The sequence below is a fragment of the Girardinichthys multiradiatus genome, chromosome 14 (genome assembly GCF_021462225.1).
Source record: "Girardinichthys multiradiatus isolate DD_20200921_A chromosome 14, DD_fGirMul_XY1, whole genome shotgun sequence".
Classification (NCBI taxonomy): domain Eukaryota; kingdom Metazoa; phylum Chordata; class Actinopteri; order Cyprinodontiformes; family Goodeidae; genus Girardinichthys; species Girardinichthys multiradiatus.
In genome coordinates, this window is record NC_061807.1 from 43,218,230 (window position 1) to 43,235,077 (window position 16,848).

At 42.4% G+C, this 16,848-nt stretch overlaps 1 protein-coding gene across 1 annotated transcript in view; it reads right to left on the minus strand.

Annotated features, from left to right (window-relative positions):
* focad (focadhesin) overlaps positions 1-16,848 on the minus strand; it is a 76,124-nt gene that overhangs the window by 2,799 nt on the left and 56,477 nt on the right. The window contains exons 27-41 of the mRNA XM_047385552.1: positions 8,875-9,113; positions 8,708-8,797; positions 8,282-8,429; positions 7,840-7,959; positions 7,312-7,434; positions 7,083-7,160; positions 6,911-6,982; positions 6,657-6,759; positions 5,764-5,844; positions 4,327-4,455; positions 4,128-4,243; positions 3,768-4,028; positions 2,853-2,942; positions 1,979-2,156; positions 1,713-1,810 (exon numbers count right to left, since the gene is read on the minus strand). Of these exons, the coding sequence (XP_047241508.1) occupies positions 1,713-1,810; positions 1,979-2,156; positions 2,853-2,942; positions 3,768-4,028; positions 4,128-4,243; positions 4,327-4,455; positions 5,764-5,844; positions 6,657-6,759; positions 6,911-6,982; positions 7,083-7,160; positions 7,312-7,434; positions 7,840-7,959; positions 8,282-8,429; positions 8,708-8,797; positions 8,875-9,113 (1,926 nt within the window). The remainder of the gene's footprint in view (positions 1-1,712; positions 1,811-1,978; positions 2,157-2,852; positions 2,943-3,767; positions 4,029-4,127; positions 4,244-4,326; positions 4,456-5,763; positions 5,845-6,656; positions 6,760-6,910; positions 6,983-7,082; positions 7,161-7,311; positions 7,435-7,839; positions 7,960-8,281; positions 8,430-8,707; positions 8,798-8,874; positions 9,114-16,848) is intronic.

The following is a 16,848-nucleotide window of genomic DNA, read 5'->3' on the forward strand; positions in this document are numbered from 1 at the left end:
TGTCTATAAACAGCACTTTTAAATCTTGCCACAGACACTGTGGACTTTAACTAGGCCAGTCTAACAGATTGATATGCTTTGATCTAAACCATTCCATAGTAGCTCTGGCTGTATAAAGCATCCCCACAGCATGATGCTGCCATTGCCATGTGTCACCATGGTAATAATGCAGTGCTAGTTTCCTCCACATGCAGCTTTTTGAAAGTAGGACCAATTGTTTAACAATTTCAACTGCTTTTTTATGCCACTCCTCCAATAAGGGCATGTTGTGAAAAATGACCAGTAGTTGTCCAGTCAAGAGAATCTCCCAGTATAGCTGTGGATCTCTGCAGCTCCCCCAGAGTTACCATGGGCATCCTGGCTACTTTTCTGATTAATGCTCTCCCTGCCCAGCCTGTCAGTTTAGGTGGAGTCCGTATCTTGGTAGGTCTGCAGTTGGTCCATCCTCCTTCCATGTTCAGATGATGCATTGAACAGAGCTGTGGGAGATGTTCAAAGCTTGGGATGTTGTTTTAAATTCTAACCGTGTTTTAAACTTCTCCACAATTTTCTCTCTGACCTGTCTGCTGTGTTCCTTTGTCTTCATGATGCTGTTTGTTCTCTACTGTTCTGTCACAAACCTCTGAGGCCAGAAACAGAACAGCTGCAGTTAGACTCAGAGAAACTACACACATCACAAAAGCCCCAATAAAACACTGAGGTTTGTATTTGTTTTGTGACAAAATGTGAAAAAGTTCAGGAGGGGTGTGAATATTTTTGCAAGGCTCTGGATATTTGACTCTGAGCATTACTCAAACTAAGGCTTCAGAAATGAGAAAATATGTCAAACTGGTGTTGTAATAATTACTATGATCCAAGAAGGGTGAATGTGAACCAGTAACGAGGTTAGATGCTTTAATACGGGCAGCTTCATGATCTAAGAGATCAGCTAATAACTTCTTAGTGTACCAGAGGCAGGTTTCTTGACTACTGCAAGGCATGCTTTGACTGTCTGTAGTCATTTTAACCATGTTTTATATTTTTTAAGAAAACAAGCTCAAAAGTAAAATGACTAATGAAAGTTAAACATTCTGAGACACCTTTAAGTTTCAAGTACACTTTTCTTCCTGAGGATCAAAATGGCCATTCTCACAGTGTTGAAGCTCAACATGTTTCTTCACATTCAATAAATCAAATCTTTTTAGCTACTTCAGACCTGAACATGAATATGTTTTTATTATTTTAACATTTTTTGGAATTCTATTCCCCAAGAGTGGATAACGATACCTAAATCCAATTTCCGCTTTAGTTTAAAGGCAGAGACTTGGATTTAATATTCATTAATGGGAAAGGAAATATAATCGGTTAAGATTACAGTATATGAAAATTATGTAGCTATATTGAGAGCCAGTGGGTCTAAGTTAGTCAGAATATAGTAGGAGTATACGCAGATCTCTTTTCTGTCTACCGTGCAACACAGGGGATCATGCAATTTTAAAATAAAAAAAGAAATCTAGATAAGGTGAGACTCAAAAAATGTTTACCACATGTAGACGTTTAGGCCTCAAGCTGGCTCGAGTTAAGGAAGTGTAAAAGGATTTGTTGGAAAATGCTGTTTGACATCTGGACAGAAGCACTGAGCAACAAACGTTGCTTCATCAGTGGCATGCATCAACAAGAATGATGTGGAAAATTACCACTGCCTGGATTTCAGGGGGGGCTCAGAAACATACCAGTTTGGTTTCTCCACAGGTGACGGACGTTGCACCGTAGCCAATGTTCCGGATGTGTCCCATCAGCTCCAGCAGCCACTCCATTCGCCTGGAAACACCTGCAAGGAAGACCAAACATGCTCAACATGCAGACCGAAAACAGATGAAATAGAAAGTATTACCTTGTTTGATGTGCAGCATTCATTTGTTCACAGCTCATGAGTCACAGCTGAGAGTCACAGAAATGTTTTTTCTTTTGTGCTTTAGAAAATCAACAGTGTCTTGACCTGTATTGGCGCTGGCAGCCAGGCGGCACTGGTAAAAAGTCTGCAAGAGGATCCAGCCCACTCTGCAGCTTGGCCAACCTCGCAGTACCCCGGCGATTACATCATTGAGGCTGAGGAGGGGAACTCTGCCCTGAGAGGTCAGGTACGCCAGGACAAAACAGCTCTTTTCCATCTGAGCCTGAATGATCCACAGAAAAGCTTAACTTTAATCTACATAATATTGCTTTTATTTCAGTAACATGGAGAGCTTAGACAGTGTCAAGAAAGAAGATCTTTGGTTAGGTGCAGCCCTTTAAGGCTATCAATAGTGGGTGTATCCATTCACACACACCGCAGCACTGAAAACTTTAGTCCAAGCATTCCTCCATGCAGAGCTCTGGGTGACAGAATCTCTTTGGTGGAGTGGGCTCTGAGCTTCTCTGGAGGATCCAGACCAGAAGTATAACCATGTCAGCCCTCGCAGATGGCATGCAGGTCATAGTCCATGAGGTAGCCTGCCTGGCCTGGCCAGCAAAGGCAGATGGTGCTGCTGGTCGCCATTCTTCTTGTTCTTTAAGAATTTTTGGAATCAGCGCTCTTAGCTGATGCTGAAGAAACAAATGAGAGCTGATTACCTGGTCTAAGTGCAATTAATACAGACTGGGCTGAGGCTCACCCAGCATGGACTAAAGTTTTCAGAGCTCGCTGTTCGTGCAAAGGGATAACCCAACTAGTGTAGCCTTAAAGGGCGAAGCCTATACGGAATAGAAACACAAACAGCATCACCTTGCAGTGAAAGACTCATGAACATGATTTAGCAATTGTAGATTTTATACAAAGAAAGAAAAGTAAGAAATGAACTGTTGTGAAAGTCCACATGAAGCCCCACACTGACCTGTGAAACCTGAACAATCCTGTCGATCTCTGTGTCAGACATCTCAGACAGACACTTGGCGATGCCCACGTACAAATCCACTTCAGCATCCTGAAACAACACCATATATCATAAAGTGGAAAGCAGTCCTTTAATAATCTTAGCTGTTTAGTGGAATTTGTCTTTGTTACACAAATACAATATTGTCAAAAAGCAGATTTGTAGACAGTGCCTTGTCAAAGTTCTTACCCCCGGTAATTTCTCACATTTGGTCACATTACGACAGAAGGTGGCAGGAAAAGGATGCATAATTATTAATTATTTTATGGCATGTATGTTTCAGCGCTACTGATTTAATGCTTCCACCTTTTGCAGCAAGTATTTTATAGCATTTCTCTACAAGCACACCTGAAGCTGGACTTTGACTGCCGCTACCAATAGTAAACAGGGCAGGCAACACTTGTTAGATCAGGGGATTCCAAACATTTCAGCCTGTGACCCCCAACATAACAGTACCACAGACTATTAACCCCCTAAAAATACATATTTTACTGTATATTTATTTATTTAATAAAAAAACAGAGTGAAATAATGATATGGTATATTTCTCTATTTATAATACGTTAAATAAATGATACAATAAAATTATTTAATAGGACATTTAATGGTACATTATTTATTTTGGGATATATTTATTTATTTTGGCTCTCCATGCACCTCAGGGGTCACATCACAATGATTCTGAATATCATCTCGTGACCTCCCAGGGGATCCTGACCCCCACATTGGGAACCCCCATTTTAGATCTTTGTTTGTAAAAACAAAAACACCTAAAAAGACCCTTTCACTTCCCAGTTATATGCTGCTTGGGTTACTGTATAAATAAGATTTTTTCCAAAGGATCAACAACAACTATGATAGTGTGATTGTCCACACCTGGATTTGACTGGGGAGGAGGCTGAAGATCTTCTCTGCAGTGGAGCAGAGGATGGTCCAGCAGTGGTTGGGGGGATTGGGAAGCACCATGGCTTGAGCGAGGCCCTGCAGCAGCGACTGACACAGGGACAGTCTATGTGCTCGGACATCATCCTGGAACTGCTGCAGGCCCAGGCTCTGCACATAGACCTGAAGCTTGTCCTCCGCCACATGCTTCATCCACATGCCGAGGGTCTCGTAGAGGTGGGTTCGAGTGCGGTGCTAGAGGGAGGAAGGAACAGAAAATGATGTGAAAGCCAGGTGTCAGAAAAGACTTGGTTCTGCTTGGTTCCAGTCTTTAAGAGGACAGGAAGAACTTACACTGAGGCTGTGAACAAGAGGTGGTGACAGCCAGGAGCCCAGGAAGAGGGAAGCACTTTTGGAAGACTGAGCTTGGGATGCTGCCAGTACCACACACTGGTGCTGGATATCTTCTCCTGTTCAAAGGCAAAATCAGCCACTGAGAACTGTGCTCTGATTTTTTGATCATCTGAAGAGACGAACATGTGAGAGGTGTTACCGAAGCTCAGTCTCATCAGCGGGGACAGGACAGCACTCCAGTTAACTGGGGGATACTGGAAACTAGCTCCTACAGATGCCAAGGCGGACAGAGCGGTCCTAACCAGAGACGGATGGGAAAACTCTGGACCTGTAGCCACAGACAGAATGTTCTCTCAGACTGCATGGTACATCTCAAAAAATTGGAATATTGCATAAAAGTGCAATATTTTTTACCAGTCACCTGAGAACGTGAAACTCATATTATACAGATTTATTGCGCATGAAGTGATATATTCAGAGCCTTTGTTTCTTGTAATTCTGATGATTATGGCTTACAGAGAATGAAAACCCAAAATTCTCTTTCTCAGAAAATTAGAATATCAGATTAGATCAATCAAAAAAGGATGTTTTAAGCACAAATGTCAGGCTTCAGACAGGCATGCCCATTTCTCTGCACCCAATGGTTGGGCCTCCTTCTTGCATGAATTACTGGATCAAAGCACCGTGGCAAAGAGGCAATCAGCCTGGGGTTCTGCTGAGGTGTATTGGAAGCCCAGATTGCTCTGATGGCTGCCTTTAGGTCATCTGCCTTGTTGGTTCTGGTGTCTCTCATCTTCCTCTTGACAACAGCCCATAGATTTTCTATGGGGTTCAGGTCAGGGGAGTCTGCTGGCCAATCAAGAACAGGAACACCATGGTCATTGAACCAGCTTTTGGTACCTTTGGCAGTGTGGGCAGGTACCAAGTCCTGCTGGAAAATAAAACAATTTGTAGCCCATGTCTAGTATTCGTCTGTGTTTGGGGGCTCTTGATGCACCAACTCCAGTCTCAGTCAACTCCTTGTGATGCTCCCCCAAATTACTGAATGGATTTTGCTTGACAATCCTCTCAAGGCTCCAGTTATCCCTGTTGCTGGTGCACCTTTTCCTACCAAACGTCTTCCTTCCACTCAATCTTCTGTTAATATGCTTGGATACAGAACTCTGTGAACAACCAGCTTCTTCAGCAATGATCTTTTGTGGCTTCCCCTCCTTGTGGAGGGTGTTAATGACTATCTTCCAGACATCTGTTCCAGTCAGCAGTCCTCCTCTTGATTGTGTAGCCTATGACCCCTATGACCCAGACTGAGAGACCATTTAAAGGCTCAGGAAACCATTGTAGGTGTTTTGAGTTAATTAGCTGATTAGGCTGTGACACCATAAGTGTCCAACAATAAACTTTTCACAGTATTCTAATTTTCTGAGACACTGAATTTTGGGTTTTCCTTACCTGTAAGCCATGATCATCAAAATTACAAGAAACAAAAGCTTGGAATATACATCACTCTGTGTAATGATTCTATATAATATATGAGTTTCACCTTCTAAGATGTCCGGCAAAAAATATTGTACTTTTACGCAATATTCTAATTTGCTGAGTTGTGCCTGTATACCTGTCAGTGTTTAGGAGAACAAACCTTTTTTTCCAGCTTCTGTAATGAAGTCAGTTATTGATCGGATTACACTTTTCTCTGGGAGGTAACTGAAGTCTTGAGGAACTGAGATGGAGAAAAGACAGAAATCTGATCAGTCCTACAGCAACATGCCTTTAGAAGTATTCATATTCCTGTTAACTTTTTCATATTTTGTCAGTATAACAGTGAAGTTGAAACATGTCCAATGTGAATGTAGAGCTAATTTCCACCACACCAACAGTTGAATTGTTTTGGTCCCATCTGACCAGAACCCCTTCTTCCACATATTAGTTGTGGCTCCTACATGGCCTGTGGCAACCTGCAAAGAGGGCAGCTTTCTTTGAACAGTAACTCTTTTCTTTCTTCTGATCCCTGACCTGCCTGCTGTCTTCCTTGGTCTTCATGATGCAGTTTGTTCACTAATGTTCTCTAATACCCCTTTTTCATTAGTACCAACTCTACTCGACTCGGGTCAGTTCAGCTCTACACAGTTTGGTTGCTTTCCATTACAACTGAGTACCATTTCAATGGGGGTGGGCTCATCAATAGCAAGGCAACCCCGCATTCTGAAAAGTAACGTGAGGACCTGATGCTCAGTCTATGGCTGTTGACCAGTACTGAAGAGAGAGGGAAGCTAGGAGTCGTACTAAACTGAAGGATACAAGCTAGAGGACACTTAAGGGTAAGCTAAGGCTACCTAATGCTAGCTTGCTATAGTGGTATAGGTTGAAGACAAATGTATGTCACATGTTTCAGTTTTTTGAAAGATAAATTATTTGAAAACTAGACATTATTTATCTTTGCAATTATGCTACTTTGTCTGTTACATTAAAATTCCAAAAAAACCTCCAATAATCACTGATTTGAACAATAAGCCAAGAAACAGATTCTTATACCAGCTGTGTGACTGTGACTAGTGGACATGTGGGCCAGGTGCAGATGCCCAATTAGACAGGCGCTGTTGGACTGCAGACCAATGGCTCCAGAAAAGGTTATGATCTGCAACAAAGAAACACAAAAAGCTGTTGTTCTGCTGCATGATTTATGTTGATGTCAAAGAAAAGTCTCTTACTGACACAAAACCAGGAGGCGATAATATTTAGTAGCAAACCGGCAGCATTTCACTCATACAGAAGAAAACAACAGTTACCTGTGTGACGGCACGGATGACTTCATTGAGTCTGCTCTGCTGCTGGGAAGAATGCTCCACCTCACTCTGCAGCTGCAAAAACACAACACTCATTTCTCCTGGTGAACAGCCTCCGCACAACTCTCTTGAATGACTGCCGCATAAAACTGAAGCAGTGGGTCTCAGCTCCTACCTGAATCAGACAGTTCTCTGATCCCACTAAGGCCACCAGCCCGTTAGCAGCAGCCAGTCGCTGCATTGTGGGACAACCCTAAAACACAAAGACAGCTCTTCTACAGTACATTTTTAGATGGACAAAACAAAACTCTAGAAACTGTGGTCATCCATTCTTCCCAGTCAGCAGCTGTCGGTCAGATCAGAGTGAGGGGATTTGAGGATGAAATGCTTATGCATGCTTTTACCTCGGCCAGTAGGATTTTAACCCAAGCAGCCAGCAGACGAGGGTGGATGTCCTCTGCTTTACCATGCCCGGACACAGATAGCCCATGGACAACCAGTCCGAGAGCCAATGAGAAGCCTGGAGTCTGGAGACATTGGGAAAACATCAGAACAGCTCAAAATCATACTTTCTGTAGACACTAGCCCAATACACTCTGCTGTTTTTAACCTCTAGGTTTTACTTTGATCAGGTAAACATTCTGTGCAGTAAAAATAAGCTTAAAATGAATGCATCTTTTATTGCAGCAGTATCCAGAAACAATTAAAAAATTTTTACTTATTTTTCAATGAGGTCATTAATAAATTAATACTACAAACTAGCAAGTCTAAAAGCAGGGGGTCATAAGGTAGGAGCTTAGGAGATCTTGTCTTAAACTCTTACCTTCAAATTATTCTGACAATGCTTTAAAAGGTGTCTTTTAACAGCGAAAGAAAATAAAAAAAAATCAAAGATAACCCAACCACCCCAACAGGAAGTAACTTCTTCCGACCTGCTGGCTCTCCTCAGTCAGGGTGCGCAGAGTGTTCAGGACCTCCTCAGCCTTGGCAGCATCAATCAGACCTCCACTGAAGGCTGAGACGCTCACACAGGCCACAGAGTAAGACAGGACCTGAATGAGGAGATAAATAGTTTTCTGGTTGTTTCTGATCGTTAAGATGAACCACTGATCCCAGCCAGGACAGAAACGTTGGGGCAACAAAACATTCATAGGAATAAATAAATTGGGTTTCTCTTTCTGTGAAAGAAGTAAACTTATTTTTAATGTACAAAACAATGAGTTCCAAGAATACGCAGAGTCAGTACTGCATGAAATACTGAGGGAACCTCAGGTATGAAGGGTCTAGAAATGTCCAAACCTGCAGAGAACAGGGTACTGTCTCTGTTTTACATGATGTCTGCTGTAGAAGCATTGAAGTGTGGTGCTGTTGTACCTCCTGCAGCATGCGTCCCTGCCCACTGCTGTCCTGCAGGTTGGCCAGTAGCTTATCAAGGATTCTGCTGACGTGAACCTGCTGGTCCACCTGTCCCCTACTACAGAGGGCTGAGAGCACAAGCCCCACACCCAATACACAGCCGGTGCTGAGGAACAGGAAGGAGGAAAAACTCTCCTGTTACTTAACTAATCCTCAGAGAACTGCCACAGTCACAGACAAACTGAATCCTACTTCTACAGTTTAGAGTAACAAACTCTGAAGCTTCTGTCAAAATACTAATAAATAATAAAATGCTGAGGATAGAAACAAATATACTAGATGTTAAAAACGCTTCTTTTCAATCTGTCTGACTTCTTGAATATTTCACTGCTTTTGAACCTCCTCTGGATCAACGTCCCATCAATCTGCACACAGAGCACTAACTTGTATTCCAGGTTGGGGTTGAAGCAGCAACTTTCCAGAGCGTCTAGATGGTTGGACAGGAGATGAGTGTCCTCCTGGACAGAGCTATCACTGAATAACAGAGAAAGGCTGATAAGTCATTGTGTTTCTGTATTTAGGTGAGTAGTCCTCTCTCACAGTCACTGTACCTGAGGCACTGGTGGTGCAGACTGGATAGAACCATGCCGAGAGCAAGGCCTGAGTGGAACTGGACGGCCTGGGAGTCATCTGCAGAAGGCAAGCCCGGCAAGCCAGCTTGCAAAACAGACAGAACCGGGACCAGGCTGTCCTTTTGCCACACTACCAGGACTGGGACAAGCAGGGACAAGGCCAGGCTGGCACAGGAGCGAGCGATGGCACTCGCTGTGTTCTCACCAGAGTATGATCGCTGAGGAAGAAGAAAATATTAAGGGAGGGAACGAAAACATAAAACCTTGAGTTTACAGTTACATCAGCAGGTGAAAATTAATTCATTGCAACGCTTTTTACATGAAAATCTGTCTTTAATATACACTGCTCAAAAAATAAAGGAACACTTTAATCAGATCTCAATTGGGAGAAATATCAGGCTAGATATCCATATTAATATGAAATGGGTCATGTGTTAAGAACAAAAGGCTGGCACATCATTTGATGAAAATTATCAACCCACAAAGGGCTTAATCTGAAGAAAAACTGATTTAGCAGGCTAGTCCAATTTGCTAAAATGTCAACTAAACATGGTACTCAGTAGTTTGTGTGGCCCCACATGCTTGTATGCATGTTTAAACACATCAGGGCATGCTCCTTATGCGATGAAGGATTGTGTCCTAGGGTATTTCCTCCCAGATGTTGACCAGGGCATCGCTGAGCTCCTGAACAGTCTGAAATGCAGCTTGGTGGCGTCAGATGGACCTAAACATGATATGGTATCAATTCCTACACTTCAGAAGCGGAAAGAGAGCTCGATCAGTTGATGACAGACGTGGAGAAAAAACAGCCAGGCTCTCTCAACATTGTTCTTGGGGATTTTAACGGCCCAAATTTCTCTAATGAACTACTTTGATACAGACAGCATGTTAACTGAACGACCAGAGTTGAAAAACCCACTGGACCACCGTTATACACCTCTAAAAGATCCAAAATACAACGAACAATCAGGTCGGCAGAGAGGATCATCAGCATTGACTTTTCCTCCGTCCATGACTTGTACAGGTCTAGGGCCAGAAGAAAGGCAACCAACATCGCTGCAGACCCCACATATCCTGGACACCGACTTTTACCTTTAGTTTCTTCCCCCAGGCTCTCTCTGATGAACACAATGTACACCTCACAGCCAGGGTAGGCAGCTACTCTGCTGGAAACAAATAAGGACACTGCTCCATCACAACCAGACTTCCTTTGTCCTTATTTATTGAAGTGTTTTGACCATTATTTGTGGTTGTTGTTTGGATTGATGTTGATAAATAATGTGAGCGGAAACCGAAGTCAAATTCCTTGTTTTGCACACAAACTTGGCTAATAAAGTTGATTCTAATTCTGATTTGCTGGAATGTCATTGCAACAACTCAAACCGGCACTCACTAGGTTTTAAGGCCCCACATGCTTGTATTCATGTCTGACAAGGTCAGGGCATGCTCCTTATGAGACGATGGATGGTGTCCTGGGGTATCTCCTCCCAGATCCTGATCAGGGCATCACTAAGCTCCTGGACAATCTGAGGTGCACGGTGGAGTCAGATGGACCTAAACATGATGTCCCAGAGATGTTCTATTGGATTTAGGTCAGGGGAGCACGGAGGCCGGTCAATGGTATCACTTCCTTCATTCACCAGGAACTGCCTGCATACGTCTGCCACAGGAGGCTGGGCATCATCGTGCACCAGGAAGAACCCAGGACCCCCTGCACCAGTGAAGGGTCAAACGATGGTTCTAAGGATCTCATCCTGATACCGAGTAGCAGTCAGGGTTCCATCGTTTATTCTGTACAGGTCCGTGTCCCTCCATGGACGCGCCTCCTCAGATCAAACTGACCCACCACCAAACCAATCATGTTGAACAATATTGCAGGCAGCATAATGTTCACCACAGCCCTTCCACACCCTTTCATGTCTGTCACATGAGCTCATAGTGAACCTGCTCTCAACTATGAAAACAACAGGGGGCCAGTGCAGAACCTAACAGTTCTGTTGATCTCTGGCAAATGCTAGTTGATCTCCATGGTGCTGGGCACTGAGCACAGGGCCTAATAGAGAACGTCAGGCCCTCAGGCCACCCTCATGAAGTCTGTTTTTAATGGGTCACTTTTGTAGAGTTCTAGCAGTACTCATCCTGTTCCTCCTTGCACAGAGGAGCAGATGTCAGTCCTGCTGATGAGTTAAGAACCTCCAACGGTCCTGTCCCGCTCTGCTAGAGTAACTAACTGCCTGTCTCCTGGAATCCCCTCCATGCTACTGAGACTGTACTTTCAGACACAGAAAACCTTGAGGCAATGGCATGTATTCACGTGTTATCCTGGTGGAGTTGGACTACCAGTGTAAACTCTGTAGGGTCCAGGTATCACCTTAAGTTACCGCTTAGGACACTGACCCTGGTCAAAGGCAAAATTACTGAAAAGCTGTCAAACCTGCATCTGTTGTTAATTTGATTAACCACCGACACTGATTAACAACCCCCTCTACTACTGAACTGACCAGATCAATATTCCAAAAGTTTAACTGATATTATACTCTGATTAAAAATGGTCCTTATACAATATAACATATACAATAATAACAAGCAATTCACATAATAAAACAACAATGTCAGACTTAAGTTTGCCTCACAGAACACAGTGACTTTGTCCAGGATATCTTAAACAAGATTCTTTGGACAGATGAGTCTTAAACTTAATTATTCGGACACCACAACGGGGGAGATGTTTAGAATAAACTAAATAAAGCATACCAGGAAAATAATCTCATACTAATGCTGAAACATGGTTGGGATGCTTTGCTGGACCAAGCCGGCTCATCATGATGGAATCCACCATGTTTTCTACTGCATCTCAAAGGGTGCTTGAGGAAGACGTGAGACAATGAAAATGTGAGACTGGCTGTAAAAAAAAAAATGAGATGGAGTAGAACAGGATCCTGTAACAGTGATCCATTACATACCAAAGACCGACTGAGAATTAAGAAATGGAAAGTCCTTGGGCCGAGTCAAAGCCCAGTCTAAATGCAGGTGATCATCTAACAGCTAAAGGTAAGAAGTGCGGCAAACTGTCCTCAGAGCGAGGTCAGAGACTGGGATGCTTAAAAAAAGTTATTTCAACTAAAAGAGGGTAACAGTAGGTATTAGAGGGTAGGGGTGTCCTAACTTTTCCCTCCAAATATTTATGCTGTTATCTTTCCTTTATTGAGTAAACCAGGCGACTGTTTGGTGTTTACCTGAAATTAAAGCACTTTCTTTTCTAGAATTGTGTCGCTTAAGATGGATATCATCCTTCAGATTATGTTGAGTAGCTACAGTACTTTTGTTCTGATATATTCCTTTTAAAAAAAGTTAAATTCTTCCTTTCCTGGCTGAAACATTCTGTTTTTGGAAGACCATTCCCTCTGGTTTTGAATGCGGTGCAGATGAAATAATTTTTTATAATTTCTTTTCCGTTTTAGACCGTTGTTGTTATGGATAACCATGACAAGATATTTTTTAGAACCAACAGCAGCTGATTAACATCTCAAAATCTCAAATAATACCTCTACTACAACCTCAAATGCCAGATGAGTTGAAAAGGAGGCGTGATGGATGCAGAGCAGGAGCAAAGAGGAGAGAGAAGAGAAGGAGGAAGTTCAAACCTTCTCTTCCGTTGATTATGATGGGCAATGTGATATTGGAAAACAAGTTGGATGAACTCCAAGCCCTACAATGGACCCAGCCAGAGTATCAGGAATGCAGTATTATATGTTTCACTAAGGGTTAGGGGCTAGGGTTAGGCAGACAGAGATTTAATGAGGAGCAGCAAAAGCTAAGCAGGTGGATTAGCAGTGCTTGTGAACAACAGATGGTGTAATCCAGGACATGTAACTGTGAAGTGCAGCCCAGATATTGAACTGTTGGCACCAATTTATTTTCCATATTATTTACCCCGAGAATTCACCAGTGTTATTTTGGCAACCGCATACATTCCACCATCATATGTTGCATGTGATATCATCAGCTCAGTTGTTGCTAAACTGGACAGAGCTAATTAACTGAACACATTCCTTAATAAGAGTTATTAGTATTATTATTAATAAGTTAATATTAATAAGTAAATATTAATAATAGTTCAATATTATTAATAAGCTTCCTCCCGGAACAAGCTTAGCATCTTCCTCGTCTGGACCCAGGTAAACAGACATCCGACCCTCCTTTGACCCAAAGTTTCCCTTCACACCTCAAATGTTTTAACTTCAACTTGGGCCATGGAACCTTCTGCTTCTAAATCTTTGTCTACAACCATATCAGGAGATCCTGGTAATCCCTTTCTGTCGCTCTCCTGTCTGTCTGTTTTAGAAGTCAGGTGAAAAGGAAGTTGAAGAGATTGAAAGAAGGTTCCAGTGCTGTGGAAAACCTCCCACCATGTTCCCAGTACTATAGAAGAAGAAATTGAAGTTGAAGACGGCATCATAGACCTCATACTTGTCAGTCTTCCGCTTATCCGGGACGGGGTCGCAGGGGCAGTAGTCTAAGCAGACACCTAGACTTCCTTCTCCCCAGACACCTCCTCCAGCTCCTCTGGGGAAAGCCAGAGTTGTTCCCAGGCCAGCCGACAGACATAGTCCTTCTAGCGTGTCCTGGACAGGGCTCTGGGCCTCCTCCCGGTGGGACGTTGCCTGGAACACCTTCCGATGGAAGTGTCCAGTGGTCATGCGAAACTGATGCCTGAGCCACCTCAACTGACTCCTCTGGATGTGGAGGAGCACTGGGAACAGGTCCGATTTAATACCAGCAATGTAAACCAAACTCATGCTCTGCTTGTACAAAGACTGGATGGCCCCTGACCATGAGCTCCTGGAGCGTCCCCCACAGGGTACCATGACGGACTGGGTCGAATGCCTTCTCCAGGTCCACAAAACACATGTGGAACAGTTGTGCAAACTCCCATGAACCCTCGAGCACCCTGTAGAGGGTGTAGAGCTGGTCCACCTGGGACGAAAACCACACTGAGGCAGTTTAAGCCTTCACCGACGAGTCCCGAGCCCACACCTGGCTCCAGGAGCACAGGCTCCCTCATACCAGGCAACACCACGTGGTAGACCTCCTGCCTTGTTACCAGTACCAAAGAAGAAAATGTTGGTGTTGAAGACACCATCATAGTCCTGCTTCGTCAAACCCACTGTCATCTGGACAAAGCAGGTAGCACTGTTAGGATCATGTTCTTTGATTTCTCAAGTGCATTTAACACAGTAAATCCTGGTGCAATTATCTACTAGGGTAGCAGCATCAGAGCCAGGGATCTAGAAAAGTTCAACCAGCTGATAAAGAAGATGGTCCTGTTCTGGGGGACTCCACTGGAACATCTGGAGATGATTCTGCAAAGAAGGATGCTTCATAAAATGCCAAACATTACCAACAACACTGATCATCCTCTTGACTGTCATACAACATATTAGCTGCATATTTAGTTCTTACCATCTTTGTATCTTCGTACTTCTTTCTCAACTGTGATGTTTTAATAAATCAGTTTTAAATTAATGGTAAAAATGCAGCTGCTGGGATTTTAACTTGTACAAACAGAAGACACCACATCACTGAAGTACTTTCAGAGCCTTCCATGGCCAAGCTCCTGAGTACATCTCTGATCAGCTGAAAATCTGTTGATGGTCCAGTGCACAAAGGGACTGAGTTTTAAATATTCCAAATGGGGGCACTAAATTGCAACAAGAGGAAAAGTAAACCAAAGCTGTGCTGCTTGAAACATGCAGAGGTTGCTGCACTGCATAAATGGTCCAATTGCTGATTTTGTTCCTTCTGTTTCATTCTGGACTGTTACAGTTAGTCAGCATTTGTCAGTGCTATTCACAGCAGCAGGTCTGTCATCGCAGCCTCTGCCCTGACAAGATTGTTTCTCCTCTCTGTTCATTTGCGCAGGGCGTTTCTGAGAGCGTAATTGCGGATGCAGAAGGCTGAGTTTGAACTTGTTCTGTCTGTGAGCAGATGCTTTATGTTTGTGGTCCGGACGAAGCCAGTAAGTCAAATACTGCATCCTGCTTCGCCTTCAATCAAAAATATTGAATTACAGGCTATTGCGCATGAGGGCAGAGATGTGTCCAGAGTAGTGTGCCCCCTCCGCCATCGGTGCCACATGGTGCGGCTGTTCAGTGCTGCGTCTGCACCATAGGAGCATGCACAGCTTGTTAACTGTGTTGCTCGACGTAACTCGCAACAAATTGGCCAATCAGTATTAACAGTATGAAAGACAAATATGTCTGTCAATTAATTTATTAGAGGTTTGCCTCCCTTGATCTGTTGATTTTCTTCAGAGTCACTGAGTTGTTGTTTTTTTGAGAGTATATGTTTGAAGAGTTCAGAGTTTATCATAAACAGCCACAGTATTCAAGCCTGAACATAATATTAGCGACATAAAAATTGTATTTGATTGTTGTAAAAGTTGGCAATCTGTATGTTTTAGCTTTGCTAATAAAAAAAAAAAAGTCACATCACTGTTCTGCAAAGAATTTAAATCAAACCTTTATGTACCGGTACATAAAAATAAATCATTTTCCAATAATTTCACTGAATTCATTTTGTTTGTTTTGTCAATATTTTAATGATATACAATGTTTGATTGTTTAAATAGTTTTTTGGTGACAAAATCATTTTACTGTATAAACCCTCCCCTGGCACATGAATGTAAACAAACTGATCCAGCTCGAGTGCTCTGCAATGACTCAATGATACTGTCAAAGATGCAATGTGTTTGTTTTTTTTAGTGACAAGGTTAAAGCATACACTGTCTATTGTAGGAGAAATGTCATGGCTTGTGTTTGTGATTGGCTCCAAATCAGATGTTAGATAATCCTACATGGAATCCTCCTGAATTCTCATCTATTTTTATTTTTCAACCCAAATGCATGTACAGACGATTCTCTCTCTCCATCATCTGTCATTCTATCTATGCCTCTTTCTGGCCACAGTGACAGCAGATATTTTTGCATAATATTTCAAATTTATTAAATCTAGATGCAAAAGCAGCACCCGCAACCTGTTTCTGGATAAATTGCATTGCAGCTGACAAGGAATTACACTAGCATACCCCCCCACGTTTCTGTTGATTTTACACACGGAAAGTTTTTTAAGATCAGCTCTAAATGTTTGACTCAGATGATCCTTTCAATCCATGGTGCCGATACGCACCAGAGGAAACGCATTTCTTCTGTCAGTTTACTGCATAGGCATTGTGTTCTTGAAAATGTAGCTAAAGGAGCTTTTACATTTTCAAGTAGGGCATCAATTTTTAATGTTTTCAGTATTTTATTATCTTTGACGTGTTGCTTAAGTTTAAATCATTTTGCTATGGTGTTTTATTCTTTGTCTTACTGTGAAGCACTTTTTTATCTGAGAAAACTGCTATAAAAACAAACTTTACTTACTAACTTGAACAACCGAAATTCAGAACATCTTTCCGTTTCAGAGCCAGGCAGCAGAACTAACCCATGCATTTGTTCCAGAGATCTTGTGAGAAGTAGCAGAGGAGGCCATTCCACCATTATTAGTTCCTCTTTTGTGTTGCTGACATGAATTGCGGAACGTGCTGCACTAGAGGACGGATTTGATCTAATGGGTTCATTTTCTTTTTCTACTGCTTGAATTTGGATATAAATGATATGACATCTATTGTATTTACTAGAGTTAATTAAATTAAATTGTACTAGCCTTTCTTTAAACTTATTTCCTGTTTTGGTAAAATACCATAAGATACATTCTATATTAAATAGATGCAGTTTAACTAAATTGTTTGCATGACACTAAATAGGTCTGTGAAGTGACCCAGATGATTGCAATAAAAAAACCTCTCTCCACTAAATTCTCAGCTCAAAACAACTTTAGAACATCAGTGCCTTAAAGCAAATGATGGTGCAGACTTGATATTTTGCTGCATCAAGTAAGATGTAATGTGAC